Raw genomic sequence first — 19,863 nt, 5'->3', positions numbered from 1 at the left:
TCTAGAAAGGACCAGGGGATGGGCAGAGTAGATTTGACTTCCTTCGTAATTTTGCTTAAGCAAGTTCAAATAATAAAGATCTGGTCTTTGATGCCGTGCCCTTGCTGATAACCTTCCAGTCTGCCATCACTGACCACCTGATGAACCTGATGACCACTAGTCTCTGCCCCTGCTGACGATGACCAACATCCTCAGACCCTTTTCTTCTACCTGGCAGCATTTATGCGCCAGCCACACTGGATCTGGATCTGACTCTGGACCTCTGCACCTGCCGACCCCAATGTGGCTTGCCCTGCACTCTTTCTCTTACTTGATTCCTCCAAACCGTTCCAGAAAGCTCTATTCAATCATCACTTGCTCTGTCTTCCCTGTATGTCCTACCCTCAACCCCTGCTGCAAATATCAGAAGCTTTAGAGGTGTTCCCTGGGACCTCCCAGAGCCCCCTCTCTGTCTAGGAATTGCTAATTTTCATCCTTCTTCCTCAGGAGATTGTCTTCTGTTCATCCTCGTCTCTCTGGTGGCTAGCACAGGGCCTGGTGCAAGGCAGGCACTTGGTGACAGCTGGATGGAATCGATAATAATTATTTTAACATCATGATGTGCGGGGAGCGAGCTCCGCCTCTGGCAAAGGTCATGAGGAAGGAGGCTTGGCATACGCAAAGGCGGGATCAAGCCTCAGGAGTCTCCCTGGAAATTCTCGAGCAATCTACCCCCAAAACCAGAGTCTGCCTACTTTCTGCTTTGTGCTTTCACCTACACCTCTGACTTTATGGGGGGCTGTCCCCCACTACCTCTCTGAAAAAAGTTAGCTTACAGCTCCAGTTAATAATTCCTGGGTGTGACAGTGTTTAACCTACAAACTCCTTTGGAAATCCTCTAGCCTGCCTGAATAGGTTTTTCCGGCCACATGTGATTGTTCAGAGCCTCCCAACTATGAGAGGCAGGAGATGTTCTAAACTGTCTAAACACAGATTCTTTTGAGTAGTTAAAAGATTGATTAGAAATTGTATTGGTGAAGGGATTTTCACTTGTTGGGCCAATGTTTGCTGCTAAGTTTCCATATCCCTTACCTGCTGTGTCCCTGGCAGTGTATTGATTAATATAATTGGTGTAAGTAGTAGCTTTAATGTTTGTAACCTGGGACCCTTGAGTTAATTCTTTTTCTTGTTATAGCCCACCACACCTTTGCTCTGTAGGAATGCAACTTTATCTAATGCTTTTGGAGGGTGGCTCCTGACCAGTCACCTTTAGAGAAAAATAAGTTTTCTGAAGAAAAGGTCTTAAAATGTTAACAGGCCTCCGGGCCAGAAGATGATGCAAATCACCTAAACTTTTGCATATGATAAGTTTGCAGGAAGAAAGCCTGGCTTACTGCGTGACTCTACCCCTTCCCCCATTATCCTCTGTGCATAACTTAAGGTATAAAAACTACTTTGAAAAAAAAGTGCGGGCCTTGTTCACCGGAACTTGGTCTCACCATGTCGTTCTTTCTCTTACCTTCTGGCTGAATTATTCAGCCTCTTTTCTCCACTGAATTTCCTCACTGAGCTATCCTTATTTCAGCCTTTTTTCTCCACTGAATTTTCCTACTGAGCTATCCTCATTCTATTACTCTTTATATCCTTAATTAACATTTAATTAAGCAATTGTTTCCTGATCTTCGCCTATGCCATCTCTCCTTCGAATACCCTGGATCAGCTGGGGCTGGTCCCCGGCAATGATGGCATGTTCTGTGTAAATCTTCACCAAATACTCTGCCTGTTGTCAAACGGCTTCCATTCCAAAGTCCTGTGTGAACGTGAAAAGATGCTCACCAGCCCTGGCCATCAGGGGACTGCAAGCTGAAACGACAATGAGATACCACCTCACACCCGAAAGGGTGACTACAAAAAACACCCCAGAAAATAACAAATGTTGGCAAGATGTGGAGAAACTGCAACCCTCATGCACTGTTGAAGGGAATAGAAAATGGTCCAGCCATTATGGAAAACAGTTTGGAGGTTCCTCAAAAAATTAAATATAGTATTACCATATGATCCAGCAGTTCCACTTTGAGGATGTACCCAAGGGAATCAAAAAACAGGGTCTCAAAAGAGGCATCTGTACACTGTGTTCACAGCAGGGTCATTCACAACAGCCAAAAGGTGGCAATAGCCCAAGTGGCCACTGACAAGAGGATGGATACACAAAACGCTGCACACAAGGATCCAAGTCAGCCTTCAAGGGAAGGGAATTCTGGCAGGTGCCACTACGTGGTGAGCCCTGGGGACATCATGCTAAGTGCCATCAGCCAGTCACAAAGGACAAGCATTGTATGAGTCCACCTATATGCGGCTCCTGGAGCAGCCAGATTCACGGAGACAGAAAGCAGAACGGTGGCTGCCAAGGCCTGGCTGGGAGGCAGGATGTGGACGCAGTGTTTCACGGGGACGGTTCCAGTTTTGGAAAATGAAAGGAGTTCTGGAGCTGGAGGGCCGTGATGGTTACACAATGAATGCACTTACGGCCACTAAACTGTATGCTTAAAAATGGGTTAAGGTGGTAAGTTTTATGTTATGTGTATTTTACCACAATACATAGTAAAGAGCCCTGTGTGAGGAGTTTGAGAGCCTGGGTTCAAATCCCGGCTCTACCACTGCCCCATGGCCTGGCTGGGGTTGGGAGCCTCAGTTGCTTCTGCTGTGAAATGGGGATAATTCCAAGAGCAGGGAGGCTTTATCAATTGAGGGCTGTTTCAGAGTGAAAGTCGGTAGGGAAACTTTTCACATTACACCTGATACTTTGTGATGAGAGTTTGTGCATCTGCAGTTAAAAAAAAAAAAGGCATATGCTATTTTTGTTTCAGGAGCACAAAATCCAGCAGGGACCCTCCAAATGAGAGTACTTCACTGGGAGAGAGCCTGGTTTAAGCACCACGTGCACGCTAGGCACACGGGGGACGTGCTGAGGCCTGGCTCACACCCTGCCAGTGAATTCCCTCTGCTGCCGTCTAGCGTCTAATGACAATATTGACCTTTCCTATCTGTCAGGCTTGTCTTATTAAATCCTGAGGTCTTAAATGCTTTGCACACAGAGGCTGACAGTTTGCCCACCCAAGCACGTGTTCATGTATAATTCATGGTGTATCGTGCTGCTTGGCAGATGAATATTTATCAGCTTTTTCATAAGAGGCAGGCTGGCATTTCCTTTTGTTGCTACCAAAATCCTATGCTGCAGCAAATGAAATTTGTGAGCAAATAAAAAAAAAAAAGAAGAAGAAGAAGAACAAGAAGCGAAAACTCCCCAGTCCATTCTGCTTGTAATTTTCCACTTTCCGAGGCCTCCAGCGTGTGTGTGTGGAGGTGGTTTCGGTCTGGCTACGAGAGAACTGCTGAGTCGTCCAGAATAGAAACGCTTCCATATGCTCCCCCCGCCCCCGCCGAAAACTCCCCCACGCCCCACTTCTGCACTGCCTTCAACAGCAGAGGAGCCCAAGCCCCTTTCGGTGGCTCCAGTCCAGATGCTCTGGATGGAGATCAAGACTGGGGGGTGGGGGCAACCAAGGATAAGGAACCCCGATGAAGCTTGGTCCACAGTGGCTAGTGCCACTGAGCCAGGCAATTTCGTGGTTTCCACAGTGGGATGCCCCCCAGGGAGGGGACAGCCCCACGCCACACCAGCTGGGGTCTGAGGTCCCCTCCCCGGGGGTGGATGCAGGAGCGCCCTGAGAAATGCTGCTGTGTCTGAAGGAGGGAGCCTGTGCCCTGGTCCCTGCTGCAGAGGACAGCCAAGAAAGGGCTGAAGACTTGTGCCTCCGCTGCTGGCTCTTCTCGCCTTGCGACTCACTGACTGAGGATTCCAGGCTGGGAGGTCAGGTGCGCACGGGCGCACTCACTGGAGGGGAGTTTCAACACAGCTGCGAATGCAGAGTCTGCGTGGCCTGGCTGCCACCTCTCTGGCCTTGGAAGACGGTGATGACGATGACAGTGACCATCACAGTTCATACATAATGAGCCCTTACTATATGCCGGGCCCTGCATCAAGCACATCATTACACTACTACGTACAATCCACCGGACGCGCCACTGAGGTTGGTGTTATCACTGTTCCCATTTCACAAATCAGGAAACTGAGGCAGAAAGATGGACTAACTCATCTAAGTTCACACAGTCCCAGCTGGGAGTCAACTGCAGGGCTGTGTGACTTGAGCCCATGCTTTCCTAACGACCCTTCATGCAATCAAGAAACTTGAGTTCAAGGGCAAAACCCACGAATGCTTGGCTGTGTGGCCTCAAGGCAATCAGTCACCTCTACGAGCCCACGTTTCAGCATTCACAAAAGAGGCGCGATGGCTCATTTTGCAGGGCTGTTGTGAGGATGCACTAGGGCTTTGCAAACTGTCAAGAGCTCTGTCATCATTGATCAGCCGGTGGCTGTTCTCAACAGAAACATTTACTGGGGATTTTGCACTAGGAGTGAAGACTTCTGGCTCCAGAAGTTTATGTAGAGATGGAGAAAGGAGACATACAGGGGCAGCAACACAAGGTTAGGTACGTGTCTTCATTCATTCATCCAACAGGCAATTTATTAAGCACTTGCTCTGAGCCCGAAAACACACAGTCCCCCCAAAAAATGTTATTTCAGACATGGCTAAGTGCTACACAGATGTTTAAACAAGAAGATGCGATGGAGAATAACACGAGCAAGATCTGAACAGCAAGATGACACTGGCCTGGCCAGGACTGGGGAGAGGCGACAGCCCTCTGTGCAAAGGCCCTGAGGGGAGTGTTTGGGACCACAAGCCCTCTTTCACAGACTCTCAGGGCGCAACTCCCTATAGGAGTGATGACCTTCCACCCTGCTGGGAGCCTCCTACCTGGGACCTACTCTTCCCGTGGTTCTAATTCTTTTTCTGCACTTCATCAGGCAGGGTTTCAGAAGGACCATTCTGTGATGGGCAGTGTTGTAAGTGACACTGCAGGGGGCATGGTCTGGAGTAGGGGTGCGGGTCAAACGTCAGGCCATCCTCATCTCTGCCCCCGAGACCCAACTCTCAGATCCCAGCTGCCCCAGCTGCCCCCGGGCTATCCTCTGCAGAGCAGAAGCGTCGGCGCCTCCACACCTCCACCCTACCCCCACCCCCAGGTCCATGTACCTTCCTCTCGTCCACTCCTTCGGGGGCTGATATGAGCTCCTTCACGAGCGCAGGGTCCAGCACCTGGAATCTTCGGCGGAACTGAGTGAGCCCCATGTGGTCAGCGTAGCCTGGGGTGTGGGGAGCAGGAGAAGAACAAAGAATCTGAGTGAGACGCCTGGCCCAGGGGTCTACTACCAGCCTTGCTACTTACCTGCTGTGTGCACTCACTTCTTGGGGCCTCAGTTTCCCTGTTTGCTAATATAAGACACTGGGTTCCATCAGCATTTGCCAAATGCATTCCCCAGAACACAGACCCTGTAAGAGGCTCCACTGAAGCCTGAAAAAGCTGCCCCCTCCTCCGCCTCTTGGAAGGTCGTGATGTGTATCAACACCAAAGTCAAAGGCTCCAGAACCTCTGCAGGGACGATGCCTGATTAGCTTGACTTAACCCAGAGTTCTCCGAAGTTGCTGGACCATGGGAAAATGTTTTGATCTAAGGTTTTACCCCCCACAGACTGCGCGTGGGAAACACTGCATCAGGCCATAGCTAAGGGTTCTTTTAAATCTACAGTAGGATGCACACAGCTGCACCCTTCTGTGTGGAAACTGAAAAGCTACTGAGAGAACGTGATGTTCGAGCTGGCCTCTGAGGGGCTGTGAGAGTCTGCGAGAGGGTTTTGTGTGGAAGGAAGTCCAGGCAGAGCAGGAAAGAGGTCTGTCCCAGTCGCGGTGACACCATTCACAGAGTGCTCATGTGTGTAAGACACTAGGATAACAGCGTCCTTTTCGCAGAGACCCTGGGGCCTATGTTGCTCTCCTGTCATATAGACAAGGACACTGAGGACCAGAGCAAGTCACGGGGCGCAGAGTGACATGGATCGTAACTCTCCCTGGGGGAGACAAATCCAAACAAGATGATGTGATGGAGAATGACAGAAGCCAGGATCTGAATAGCAAGATGACTCTGGCCTGGCGAGGACTGGGGAGATAAATGTAGGCAGCGACAGTCACTAATCCAGCAGAGAGGAACCAACAGTGGGGCCCCTCTGTTGAGAGATGAGCAGGGACCAGGTGCCCAAGGGACCTAAATGCACATTCCAGACCTCAAGGCTGACCACACAGAGACCTGGAGGCTGGGGGGTTATCAGGCTGCCGTTGTGAGTCAGACATGGGTTCACATCTCCTATCTGCCCTGGTTAGCCCTCTGACCAGTGACAGATGACTCTGGTTTCTTTGAGATTCAAGTTCTTCAGTTGTTCAATGAGAGTAATAACAACTTATTGACCAGAGACGTATTAATATGTCTTTGGTTACCCAACTGTTACTGACCAGAGTGTTTCAATATTCATTTACATAACAAATCGCCAGCCAGGGGCATTAGTTTCTGCAAAAATCCCCTGGTCAATAATGTGCTAAGATCTCTTGTCACACAGTCATGACAAGGATTAAATCCAATAATGACTACAGGAAAAGAAGCTAACGTGTTTTGAGCACTTGGCCATGTCCAGGCACTTTTCTCATTCCCTTACTAATTCACCATCCCACTCAACGGCTCTCTGAAACCTGAGCTGCTACAGGACAGGAAAGGGAGGCACGACCTAGGGGCCTGACAGTGTCGACCACGACCACGCACAGGCCAACCGGCTCCAGAGTCTGGGCTGTGCCCACCAGGCTGCCCCGCATGTGACATGTGGTGAGCATTTACTGTCTGCCGGGCTCTGTGCTAAGCGCTCTGTGAGAACACCACCACTGAGTGTGTGTGACCACACGGTGCCCGAGCATCTGAAGCGCCCAGGAAACAGCCTCTGCGTATGTGCCTCGTGTGTGCCTGTGTCTATGCGTACAGGCACATCTCAGAGACACTGTGGGCTCGGTTCCAGACCACTGCAACAAATCAAATATCATAAAACTTTTTTCTCAGTGCACATAAAAGTTAAATTTATCCTATACATAGTTTATTACGTGTGCAATAGCATTATATCTAAAAAACCATGTGCAGACCTTCATTTAAAAAATGTATTACTGAATAAAAAATACTAACCATCATCTCAGCCTTCATCAAGTTGTAAGTTTTTGTGGGTGGAGGGTTAGAAATACTGCAAGAATGACCAAATGTGACACAGAGATGCAAAATGAGCAAATGCTGTTGGAAAAATGGCACCTACAGACTGGCATGAAACAGGGTTACCACACACCTTCAATTTATGAAAAAAAAAAAAACAACTGTGCTCTAAGCACAACAGAACAAGGCCTGCTTGTGTATCTGTTACACACACACACAGTCGAAATCGTAAATCTGTGACATCAATAACTATGTATGGATCTTTGTATGCAAGTAAATATTTCTCACATGGTGTGAGAGAGACAGAAGTGACTCAGAGCAGAAAACAATGAGGAAACGAACCAGGTCTCGGAAGCAGAAACTGGCAGGAGGCTTCAACCCTTCACGGAGTTGGACGCCCTTCCTGAGTTGGGCCCTGAGACGGCAGAGGGTGGACACACAGGGAGGAAGGGGACTTGCTGACCGCGCCTACGTGCAAAGGCTCTAACCTCCTGCCAGCCAGGCGCAATCGAGCGGCCTGGGCTGTGACTGGCTCACGCTTCCCTGTGACAGTGTCTGTCTTCCTATGCCTGCGGTTGTGCAGACAGGAGGGGAAATCAATGCGATGCTGGGGGAAGCGAGCGGTTCATGGTTGCTGCCGGCTGCTCCCGGCTTCTCTGCCCAGCACCTTGCGCCCAGGACTCAGTATGAGTGCCGTGGGAGGAGACAGGGCAGTGACCACAAGCTAGGGGGGCAGTGACCGAGGAAATATTAAACAAGTGGGGGCCCACGTAGACTCCCATCAGCCCCAGCCACCCCATCCCCTGACTTCGCCTGAGCTGTTCCTGTCAGGGAGGCAAATCCACAGGGTGGCCAATGGGGTCTCAGAGACAGAAAAGAATGGGAAAATTTCAGATCAAACTCAGCTCAGAAGAAGAGCTAACGGGGGGGACCCTGGTGCATGCCTACTTTCTAAAATATGGGCCTAAAACTTTATTTCTTTAATGGAAACCCCTCCTCCCCCATCATGCCCATCACCTCTTCAGCTGGACTGGGGAAAGCCAGTCTTCCAAAGATGGGGTTAAGCCTCCCCGGTGGGTCCACCCCTCCTCTCCCACATCCACCCAGGTTCACTCATTGTGAACCTGGAAACCCAGGCTCTCCCACACCTCCCTGCCTCTGCACACAGTGCTCCTTTGACCAAGCTTTCCCTCTCCCTGCACCACCCAGAGGTGAGCAGTTGCTTTCTTCTAAGACTCAACGAAGATGTTACCTCCAATGGGCATGGTACCTCCCACATCCCTGCGTGACACATGCCCTGGTCACATCATACAATCATCACCTGTTTCCATATGGATCTCCCAAACCAGGCTGAGCATCCTGAAGGCCAAATATTAATGACTGAAAAAATTTCACCCTCAATTCCAAGGCAGATGCTCCTAAGATGTTTGTTGAAAAGGAAGACGGGCAAGACACACTCCAAGCCTTCCAGGTCGTTGAAGTTGTTGAGTCGCTCAGTTGTGTCCAACTCTTTTGCCACCCCATGGACTGTAGCCGACCAAGCTCCTCTGTCCCTGGGATTCTCCAGGCAAGAATACTGGAGTGGATTGCCATACCCTCCTCCAGGGGGTATCCTGACTCAGGGATTGAACTTCCATCTCCTGCATTGCAGGCGGATTTTTTTTTACCACTGAGCCACCAGGGAAGCCCTGCCTTCCAGGAGTGCACAACTAGTTCAGGAATGGTTAGACTTTAGGCTCAAAGAGCAAGTCCCAGGAGTTAGCGACAAGGTGCTTGCTCCCTGCTCGCCTCTCACCTGCTCTGTGCAGACGCAGCGCCTCCAAAATGTAGGATCCTGCAAGCTGCACCCTCAGTGCGGGGATGTCCAAGGGCAGGGACCTGCCTGCCTCAGGCTTGTCTCCACCAGGCTGTGGTGGAGTCGGAGACCCCTGGACGCCTCTGCTTTCCACCGCTGCGCTCGGCACCAGGCAATGGATGAAGTGTAACTGAGACCGTCTGATCACGCTGATCAATGCGTCCTAGGACCAAGAAGAGATGGGGTCAGGGCCAGAGTGAGACCGACAAGGGTCTGGACACTCCCCAAACATACATTCAGTCTGGTCTGGGCATCTCTGGAGGCCCCTATGTCCTACCACAAGGGCCTCTTATCCATGGCCCAATTTGTACTCATGAGAAATAAAGGACCTCTATAATTATCCTTATTATCATAGATGGAAAAACTGGGACACGGAGAGGACAAAAGAGTGGCCCCAAGCAGAGGGGGCCAGTCACCCAAGAAGAAAACTAGAGCCCAGAACCTTGGCTGGGGGCTTTTCCAGGATAAGATGCTACGAGTCGGCTCCTCAAGCCCTCCTTCCCGTGTCCCACCCACCTAAGCTTAGCCTAATGTCTTGTACTGGATTACTGTGTCCAGGTGGCATCTTCACACCAGGGTTGGGTCCAGCTGCCCTCTCTAGGGGAGCCTGGAGGTGGGCACGCCGGCCTTTGAGAGGGGAGAGGGGAAGTGGGCAGAACAGGGCTGGCTGCGATGCTTGTCACCTTGGTCAGGAAGGCGACCTGTTTCCTGCCAACTTCCTGAAGCTGCTCAAATGAGACCAAGGAGCTGAGGCTTAGGCCTCAGACTGGGACGGGTCACTGTGCTGCCCTGAGCCTCAGCTTCTTCCTCGGTGGAGTGTGGGGGGTTGGCTGCCTGTCCCTTCAGGCCTGCTGGAGAGCTCAGAGCTGGTGCGCCTGGATAACTCGCCCTGGGGGCGGGTGGGGGGGCTCCCACCCCATGAGAACAGGGCCCCGCTCACCATCTGCAGCTTGATCTGGGAGCAGGGGGCTTTCCTCTTCACCGCGGCCAGGCTGCTGGCGAACGTCCTCCGCACCGCGCAGCTCCGCTGCTGGGCCTGCTGGGAGGTGCCCTCCAGGCCGGCCACGGCCCGGCACACGGGGGACAGCTTGGCCCGGGACTGGAACAGGGTCCTCAGCTCCTCCCTGGCAGGTAGGCGGGGAGAGAGAGAGAGGCTTCAGGGGTTTGGGGGCAAGCAAAGGGGACCCTCTTGCCTCTGGACATCTGCTTCCTGAAACCATGTCCTAGCTGCCAAGTCTGTTCATAGTCCCTTCTCCCAGATGATCCTTTGTTCAAGGACAAATGCCAGCATCTTCCTCCATGCCTCTCTCCCTCTCCTAACCTCAGAGCATCTTCCTTCTATTGGATGTTCCCGTCACTTACATACCTGCAGGAACTCTGCACAGCCAGCACTTTCTTAGAGGGTAAAATCACCTCGGTTATCTCTAGAACTGGTCTGAGCAAAGCAGGTGCTTAGTCTGTCCAACAGACAGTTTGAGCACCAAGGAGACCCTACCGAGCCCCAGGATGAAGCTGGGACCCAGGGAAGGCCTCAGGCTCTCTGGCTGCCCTGGCCTCTCCCCTCCACTATAAGCCTGTGGGCGACTCCCCTGCAAATCCAGGCCCCACCCAGACCAGCCCTCAAGACTCTTATCCATCCCTACTCTGGGCCCAACTGACTACACAGCCATTAAGAAAATGAGTCTCGCCAGATGCACGGAGGTTGCTAAAAGCAGTTCCATGCCTTGCGGAGCACACAGACTGACAATGGCGCAAAGATGCTCGGGTTGCAACAGAAGTCTGGGGAGACAGCCTGGAGAGCCCCCTGGAGGCGGGAGCCCTGAGAAGGCAGGCTGTGGGCACCCTGCCTGGTACAGGGAGAGGAGGTGGTGCCCACAGCCCTGACCCTGCATGAAGATGGCCCCATCAGTGGCGCTGGGAGACCCGACCTCTGGTCTGCAGTGTGCAGTGTGGCCTGGGGCAGTCACGGGTCCTCTCGGGACCCCCCGATACACGGCACAAAGGTTCAGTGAGCACAAGCACCTCCCGGGAACCCCCCAGCATCCCCGAGAGACTAGAGGGGCCCAGGAATCACAGTGCTACACAAGCAGTCCTGGTGAATCGGGATCCTGACTGCAGAACCACGGGCCAAGAAGAAGCGCTGTCTGCCCTCAAACCCACCAACCCGTGGCTCTCAAGCCTGCAAGACACCCTGCTGGGATTTACTGCCACACCTGCCATACTCCTACTCGTGAGCACACGCTGCTCCTTGTCCCAGAAGGTTCCACACTCACCAGGCCACCTGGCTAACCAAGGTGTGCCTGCCCTTCCCCAACTCTATACCCCTCACTCAGCTTGAGGGTTTCTGAGCAGCAGGGGGATTTACAAGGAGGCCACAAGATGTGTGTTGAGGGGTAACCATGAACCAGGTTCCTTAACAAGCCATCCACTCTGTTATGTCACCAAAGCCTTACATCACACTTGTAAGCTTGGCAGCATCATTCCCACTTCTCAGACTGTGAAACTGAGGCCCAGGTCATGCAGCTTGAAAAAGGCAAAAGCAGAACCTGAGCATCTGCCTGACTCCAGAGCTGTGCAATGTGGCCTCACCCAAAAACCCTGAGGTTGCAGAGAAGGAAAGGGGCTGCCCAGTCACCCAGGGGGGCACGGGGCTGGGCTGGCCTAGACTCAGGTCCCCCGGCTCCCCCTACAGCACTCCATGTGCTTGTTACTCTCCTTCTGCCCCATCCTCTGACTAGATCTCTCTCTGGGAGCTGTTTCCCTGAGCCCCCACTAGATTTTTCCAATCAACGCTGACTATCCAGCTCTGAGAACGCCTTCCAAGGATCACTTAGACCCAAATTGTATTCTGACTCTGCTACTCTTTTGTTATGTGGTCAAAGGTGAACCACTTCGCCTCCTGGGGCCTCAGTTTTCTCATTTATAAAATGGGGCTAGGGATACAATTGTTTTAAGGATTAAAAAGACCCTTATAGGAACTTTCCTGGTGGCCCAGTGGCTAAGACTCATTGCTCCCTAAGCAGGAGGCCTGGGTTCGATCCCTAGTCAGGGAACTAGATCTGCATAACTAACACAACATTGTAAAGTTTAAAAATAAAATAAAATTTTAAAAAATAAAATAAAAGGACAGTGAGCTAAGACTTCCTTGAGCCAAAAAAAAAAAAAAAAGACACAGCACAGTCAGATAAATAAGTAAATAAATATATGTATGTTTAAAGACCCTTATAAAGTGCTTCCTCTGCACAGCAGGGAGTTAGTAAATGTGGCCTCAGCTTCACATGCGCACGCACACACACACACACTTCCCCAACAAGCATTTTCCAATAGCTCTCTGAATTCAAGGCAGCCCTCTGCCAGCACATCTGAGCAGAGCAGTCAAGAAATGCAGTCAGCTTTTTTCAGGCTGCAAAAAGTTATCACTTCGGTTTTATGATCCCCTAGTTGGAGGATGTCCATAAAAGTCCTCCCAGTCACATCATCTCCCAGATACTTAATGAATAAGAAGTCACAGCTTTCTAGCTTTTGTTCCACCTCCCAGACGGCCAGCCTTCCTCCTTGGCTGGACTCAGGCCAGTCCCAGGAGATGCTGAACCACTCCTGTTAGAGTTACAGGTCTTTGTGTCATTAGGGAAGGGTCCCCGTACCAGCCCTCCATCACTGACTGGGCTGCTATGACTGCACGGCCCCAGCACCTCGAACGCCCCCCGCCCATCCCCAGCCCTGGCTGGGCTTACCTGTTTGAATGCTGTAGGACCTGGGGGGCGTCCAGGGCTGAAAGGTTGGGTTTGGCCCTGTGGAGCCAGCCCGTGAGGTCATAGCGCACAGGGTCGTGTCCCAGCTGGTGGGCGATCTCGCACTGGAGGGGCTGCTCGCAGGCCCGGAGGGCAGAGGCTCCTGAAAGCAGACACAGGGCATGAGTGCCGGGGCCTAGCGGGACACTCTGTCATGGCGTGGCGTCTTTGAGAACACGCTTTTCCCATTTTGATGGGACTCAAGCAATCAGTTCTGGGCACTGCATTTCCCCTGCTTTGTGCACTTACACGCACAGCTTCCAGCCTGCATTCCGTTCCTCCTTGCTTCCTCTGTCAGTCTTTCTGATGCGGACTGTTTTTAACGTCTTTATTGACTTTGTTATAATACTGTTTCTGTTTTACATTTTGATTTTTCGGCTTCGAGGCATGCAGGATGTTAGTTCCCCGAACAGATATCTAACCCACGTCCCCTACATTGGAAGGCGAAGTCTTAACCACTGGACCACCAGGAAAGCCCCTCCTCCTTGCTTTCTTAAATCGAAGATACCTGCATTCCCCATTAGCACGTACCATCTTTGTGATTTTAGCCAGAACCATGAATCACATGGACTGTTTTTTAATGTTTTCTTTCAATCGACTCAGTTTTACAGGTAAAATCCATTTGTAAAGAAGCATTATACTGCAGGTTTGGTGTGCCAGCTATATTTACTTTCTAATATTCATGGAAATAAATACACAATTATTAAATATTTTGAAAATATGTGTAGGTACCACTTAAAATTGTCTGGAATACCAGTTGCCAAATAAACACACAGCAAATTCTTGGGAGATGCTGGTGGACACCTGGTTCCAAGGGACAGAGTGGGAGAAACAAAGGGGCTTGGAGTTAGAGAGGACCTGGGTTCAAATCCTGACCTGACCGTTTTTATAGTGGGACAGGGGCCAAACCACCTAAACCTCTGAGCCTCGGTCTCCCTCCGCCCAGTGTGCACCTTAAGTGAGAGGCAACAGCCAGCGAGCCACACGTATTCTGCTTGAGTGAACGTTCTCATTAACTCAGAGCTAATCGGAAAGCCCCAGAGGCAAAAAATAATTTTTTAATACCAAAATGTCTGAGTTAATGTGTCTATCAGTCAGTCCAGGACAAGAATTGCTGCCCTGGGACCCGAGAGGCTTCCCGTGTCTTCAGGCCTCACAGACAGAGGAAAAGGCCTTCAAGTCCTGCCCCCACCACACCCTACAGGACACCTCTGCCTCTGGCCCCACTTTCTGTGTCTTTAGGCTAAAAGTCAGGATCCAGGAAACACTCCATTTGAGAACTCTGGTTCACCCGATTCTGCATCAGAGCAGAGCAGGGGATGGGTAGGGAGGAGGCAGTGGCAGGGGTCCACAGGGCCCTGCTCTGGCCCAGGCCCTGGGGAGACGGCAGAGCACAAGACGGATATCCTCTGACCTGGGGGGGTGGGGCACATATAGGGAGGTCATTGGGCTGATGAGAAGCAAGCCAAGAGAACAGGTCGCCAAACATCCCAGAACCCAGAAGTGGCCCTGAAGGAGACGAGGAGGGCGTCAGGAAGGACGTAGTGTGGCTAGAGAGAGGACAGGGTCGGGGAGGCCTCTGTGGAGGAGCGCCAAGCAGGGAGCCAGAGGAGGAGGACTACAAACACTTCTGGGTGCACCCGAGGCCCTCTGTCCTCACCCCAGGCCCGGGGGGTCACCATCTTAAGGCGAGGAAGGAGGTGACTTTCTACAACGCACGCACATTGCAGCTAACTAGTGGAGCACGGGTCCAACCCAGCACGCTCGGGGCCAGTGCCTGGGCGGGCTTCTAACAGCTCTCTCTCTTGGCTTTCTGTGGGTCTGGGTGAGTTTCCTCCTCCACAGGCCCCCAGGAAGAAAATAACCGTTCCAGAACCCTGGAGACATTTCCTGAAGACAGGGCCCACAGGGCCCTGGTCAGTCATCAGGCCTCTCCAAGGCCCCAGGTACTCCCCAGAGGTGGGGTGTGGCGGTGCCCACACTGCCCGGCTCAGACTAAGGGCCCCACAAATAGCAGTTCCGACTGCCCCTCCCGATGGCAGAGGCCAGTACCTCAGAACACAGAGGTGACCTTCTGGAATAGAGAGGATCATGGGCAGCATCACACCAAGCACTATGACCCCCACCTCCAGGGTGAGGGCAGTCCAGGGTCGTGTACATATATACAAGTACACAAAATTATATTTCATGACTGTGTCAGTAGAAAGAAGGATTGATATTAATAATACGTAAATATATTACACTGGTTTGCTACAGCTGCCATAACAAAGCATTACAGACTCTGTGGCTGGAAGCCTAAGGTCAAGGTGTTGGCAGGGTTGGTTTCACTGAGGCCTCTTTCCTTGGCTTGCAGATGGATACCTTTTCCCTGTGTCTTTCTTTGTGAATGTCTGTGTCCTAATCTGTCCTCTGAAGGACCAGTCATATTAAATTAGGACCCACCAGAGTGACCTCCTGAGAAATCTGTATGCACGTCAAGAAGTAACAGTCAGAACTCGACATGGAACAACAGACTGGTTCCAAGTTGGGAAAGGAGTATGTCAAGGCTGTATATTGTCACCCTGCTTATTTAACTTAAATGCAGAGTATATCATGAGAAATGCTGGGCTGGATGAAGCACAAGCTGGAATCAAGACTGCCAGTAGAAATATCAATAACCTCAGATATGCAGATGACATCACCCTTATGGCAGAAAGCAAAGAACTAAAGAACCTCTTGATGAAAGTGAAAGAGGAGAGTGAAAAAGTTGGCTTAAAACTCAATATTCAGAAGACAAAGATCATGGCATCCAGTCCCATCACTTCATGGGAAATAGATGGGGAAACAGTGGAAACAGTGAGAGACTTTATATTTTGGGGCCCCCAAATCACTGCAGATGGTGACTGCAGCCGTGAAATTAAAAGACGCTTACTCCTTGAAGAACAGCTATGACCAACCTAGACAGCATATTAAAAAGCAGAGACATTACTTTACCAACAAAGGTCCGTCTAGTCAAAGCTATGGTTTTTCCAGTGGTCATGTATGGATGTGAGAGCTGGACTATAAAGAAAGTTGAGCACCAAAGAATTGATGCTTTTGAACTGTGGTGTTGGAGAAGACTCTTGAGAGTCCCTTGGACTGCAAGGAGATCCAACCAGTCCATCCTAAAGGAAATCAGTCCTGGATATTCATAGGAAGGACTGATGCTGAAATTCCAATACTCTGGCTACCTGATGGAAAGAACCAACTCATTGGAAAAGACCCTGACGCTGAGAAAGATTGAAGGCGGGAGGAGAAGGGGCCGACAGAGGATGAGATGGTTGGATAGCATCACTGATGCTATGGGCATGAGTTTGAGCAAGCTCCAGGAGTTGGTGATGGACAGAGAAGCCTGGCATGCTGCAGTCCACGGGTACGCAAAGAGTCAGACACAACTGAGTGACTGAACTGAACAGTGACCTTAGTTAAACTTACTTTAACTCTTTAAAGACCCTGTATCTATAGAAAGTCCCATTCTTGGGTGCTAGGGGTTAGAAATTCAACATACGAATTTTTGAGGAAGGGGAATACAGTTCAGTCCACAATATATACTTAAAACATGTTTTTGCCTTAAAGTCCATTTTTTTCTTCTACTTTTAACAGAAATTAAAAGATTGTCATGGATCCCTAAGAGTACTGTGGGCCCCAGGCACAGCCCCTTCTGGGCCCAGGCAAGTCACCACAGAGCCAAGCTCTCGGGAGCCATGGGGGTACTAATGCTCTGGGTGTGGTCCCGGGAGAGCAGCTGGATCATCAGGTGCAGAAGCGCTCCATGTGTGTCCCAGACAGAGGCTCCAGCCCAGCAGCACTGAGCGCTGTCCACATCTTTCTCCAGCTCCTCCCCCAATTTCTCATAAGCCACTCCAGTCAGAAGGTCACCCCAAATACTCCCATCGGAGCTGCACTTTTCTCAGTGGCCAGGGACCTCCACGCAGCCAAGTCACGGCCATTCTTCAGCCACGCCTCACTCAAACTTTCAAGTAGCATTTACTTCGGTTGGTCTGTCCCTCCTCCTGAGGCTTCCGGAACGCCACCCCCTCTCGTCCCCTCTCCGACATCCCCGGCCACTCCTCCGCAGCTGCCCTTGCTGGACACAAGCCTTGTCCCTGGAATGTCCCAGAGCCGAATCCCTGGCCATCTTCACTGCCAACCTTCATTCCTTTAGTGATCCAAACTAGAACTGTGGTCCTCAATGTCTTCTTACAGATACTGGCTTTTTTCTTTACCATCCATCTCCTCTGCTGGAACGTCAGCCCCTCGGTGGACAGTTTTGTTTTGTTCACAGATGTATTTCTCAGCCTCCATTTCAGGTGCTCCAGAAGTATTTGTTGAAGGAACCAGTGCATGAACAAGCCCACAATCTGACCGCCATGTCTGGTGGGACCTGGAAGACCCCACAGTGCATTGTCTTCTTACAGGCCTGGGAGCGTCCGGGTGGAAGGGGGCTTACTCGAGGCTGAGAGGCAGACATGGCTTGTGTTGAATCTGCCTTCTGACATGCACCGTCTGGGTGATCACAGACAAGCATTCTCTACAAGCCTCTCTCTGGAGCTCACTTTCCTCATCCTGGGGACAGGGTTGGGGGGTAAGAATACGGACCTCTAAATACGGGACAGAATTTGACCAGACACTCTACACAAAGCCCTGAGCTCGGCCCCTGCATGGAGTGCACACAGCACTCCTCCAACCCCTGGAAAGACGGGGATGATATTCTTTGTTGTATCACAGCCTCGGCCTCGTCAGTAACAACTGGCAGCTGATGACCAAGCTCTGCGGCTACCTCCCCTCACCCCACCAAGGTAGTAGAAATTCTGGAGAGAAGGCAGCCAGGGAAAGCTCCATCTCCATTGTTCAAAATGCTGTGAGATTGGTTTGGTGCCACATTGGTGAAACTACAAATAGATGGACTTGAACTTAAAGCTGATGGATGCCAAACCCCATGGCCTCTGAACTCAGTTTCGCTCCAAGCGTCCACTCCCTTGCACTTCTCCTCTCACCAATCCAGCCCAGCAGCCAGTGCTCGGCAACTCCGGAGTCTGCCCACCTCCCCAGGGAGGCGGCTCCTCTCACCTCCCAGCTGCCTTCCTCTCGTGTCTCCACAATGCAGTCTTGGGAACCTTCTAGAACCCGAATCTGACCATAGCTCCCACTGCCTAGAATCCCACATGGCTTCTCATTGCTCTTGGGTTAAAACCAATGTTTTCTGTGAGGCCTGCCAGGGCTGAAGGTCTGAGCCCATATGACATCTCCCTGTTTGTCCTGCACCGCACCCCTGGCTCTCCGTCAGATTTACCTGCAAGCCTCTCCTGAGAGGCTCTGGCTGCCGGAGAAATGAGGTCCGCCTGACACCCACCACCAACCCCCAGTCTGCCATCTCAGGCTCAGGAGACTCACATGTACTTATGTGTCAGCTTGTCATCTCCCACCCCTCCCTCTCCCCAGCAAGGACAGGGGTCTAATCAGGCTGTTTGCCTCCGTGTAGATTAGAGCCCACTCAGAACATATGATGAAATCATGAATGGATGAGCACACGAATGAATGAAGGCACACACCCAGGCAGGTGCACAGCCCCCCGAGTGCAGGCCTTGTCAGGGCTTTGAGGAGACAGAGTCCAACTCCCACCGGGAGAGATGATGATGAGGAGAGGAGCACCCCCCCCCCACCCCGGCTCCCTCCCTCACCTTCAGCTCCAGCTCCTTTCTTCTCAGAGGCGGCACAGAGGCGCTCGAGCACCACGCTGTCCTGGGAGCCCTCCACCCGGACCTCCTCGTCCAGGATCCAGAAAAGGCCCCTGGAGTCCTCGGCACCTCCTCCAGCTGACAGGCGCACCTGGAGGGAGACCCAGGATACACTGAGGAGCCTCCCGAGAGAGACTTCTCATCTCACCTAGGGAGTCAGGGGTCTGTGGCCCAGGCATCAGGACTCAGACATGCTGCTCTGGAACCATGCTCGGCTCACCCCCAGACTCTCAGTGGAGAAGCCACGGGACTACCAATCTCTTGGTTACAAGGGTCTGGATCCTGCCTCTGTCTTCATATCCTGGATGACCCCAGGCAACTTATTGCCCCTCTCTGAGGCTCATCTTCCCTTCTGCAAAATGGAGACTGACAACACTGTCCTCCAAGGTGAGGATTTAACCAAAGCGAGCCCTCTGTACACCACACATCCCTGGCTCCACGTGGGCAGCTGGTCTCCTCGTGCGCAGCCTAACATGAAAGGATGAATCCCATCCCCATCACGTCCTCTTAGAAGTCTTTGTATTTTTTATAGTAAAATCTCGAGAGGAAAAAGGCACCAAGAACATCTTAGAGAAAGTGAACTTGCCTCAACCACACAGATATGAAATTTTAAATCCAGCACCAGCATCAGAGACCCTCCAGGCGACCCCTGCATCTCCACACGTGGGAGACGGGGAGAGGCCTGGGGATCTGCAGGGCTTATCCGAGGGTCCCCAGTGAGCTGATGCGTCCAAACATGGTGTCAGACAGTTAAAGAGGAAATGTGACGTGTATGATGGCCAACGGTCCCAGTGTGCCCAGGGTCGGGGCTTCCCAGGACACGAGGATTTCAATGCCAATTTAGCAACGTCCCTGGTAACCAGGACAGTTGCTCACTCTGATACAGGAATATCAGTCCACACCCCTCTGAGAGGGGTCCAGCGAGGGGAAGGGACACGTCCAGGGTCACATGGAGAGGCCCAGGGCACAAGTGTACCTGCCCCTGGGATCCTGGGTCTTCACCATGGCCTCTCTTGCTGGAGCTGAAATCTATAGCCAGCCCCTCCCAGTTGTTCCAGCCACTGCCCAGGAGTCCTGGGGACACCAGGATCTTTTCCTCCTCACACTGTCTGGGTGGTCCCTCAGGCTCTCCCCTCCCAGGAAGGGAGGAAGCAGGACAGGGACAGGGACCCAGCCCGAGAGGCACCAGGGAGCAGCAGAAGCAGCCGTGAAGGGCCGGCAGGGCTCATAGTCAAGAGTGCTTTGCAGGACAAGGTGCAGCCCGCTGCGAGCTGAGAGAAGC

At 51.8% G+C, this 19,863-nt stretch overlaps 1 protein-coding gene across 6 annotated transcripts in view; it reads right to left on the bottom strand.

Annotated features, from left to right (window-relative positions):
• The window catches only part of MYO18B (myosin XVIIIB), a 233,054-nt gene that overhangs the window by 142,626 nt on the left and 70,565 nt on the right, over positions 1 to 19,863 (bottom strand). For all 6 annotated transcript variants that reach the window (XM_086345996.1, XM_086346001.1, XM_086345999.1 and 3 more), the window contains 5 exons: positions 18,525 to 18,672; positions 12,769 to 12,928; positions 9,975 to 10,158; positions 8,975 to 9,197; positions 5,136 to 5,245 (listed from right to left, as the gene is read on the bottom strand). In XM_086345996.1, the coding sequence (XP_086202122.1) occupies positions 5,136 to 5,245; positions 8,975 to 9,197; positions 9,975 to 10,158; positions 12,769 to 12,928; positions 18,525 to 18,672 (825 nt within the window). The remainder of the gene's footprint in view (positions 1 to 5,135; positions 5,246 to 8,974; positions 9,198 to 9,974; positions 10,159 to 12,768; positions 12,929 to 18,524; positions 18,673 to 19,863) is intronic.

Source organism: Bos grunniens, chromosome 17 (genome assembly GCF_055505025.1).
Source record: "Bos grunniens cultivar Pamir isolate PY7600 chromosome 17, Bosgru_T2T1.0, whole genome shotgun sequence".
Taxonomy (NCBI): Eukaryota; Metazoa; Chordata; class Mammalia; order Artiodactyla; family Bovidae; genus Bos; species Bos grunniens.
This window is presented reverse-complemented; position numbering and strand designations above follow the sequence as displayed.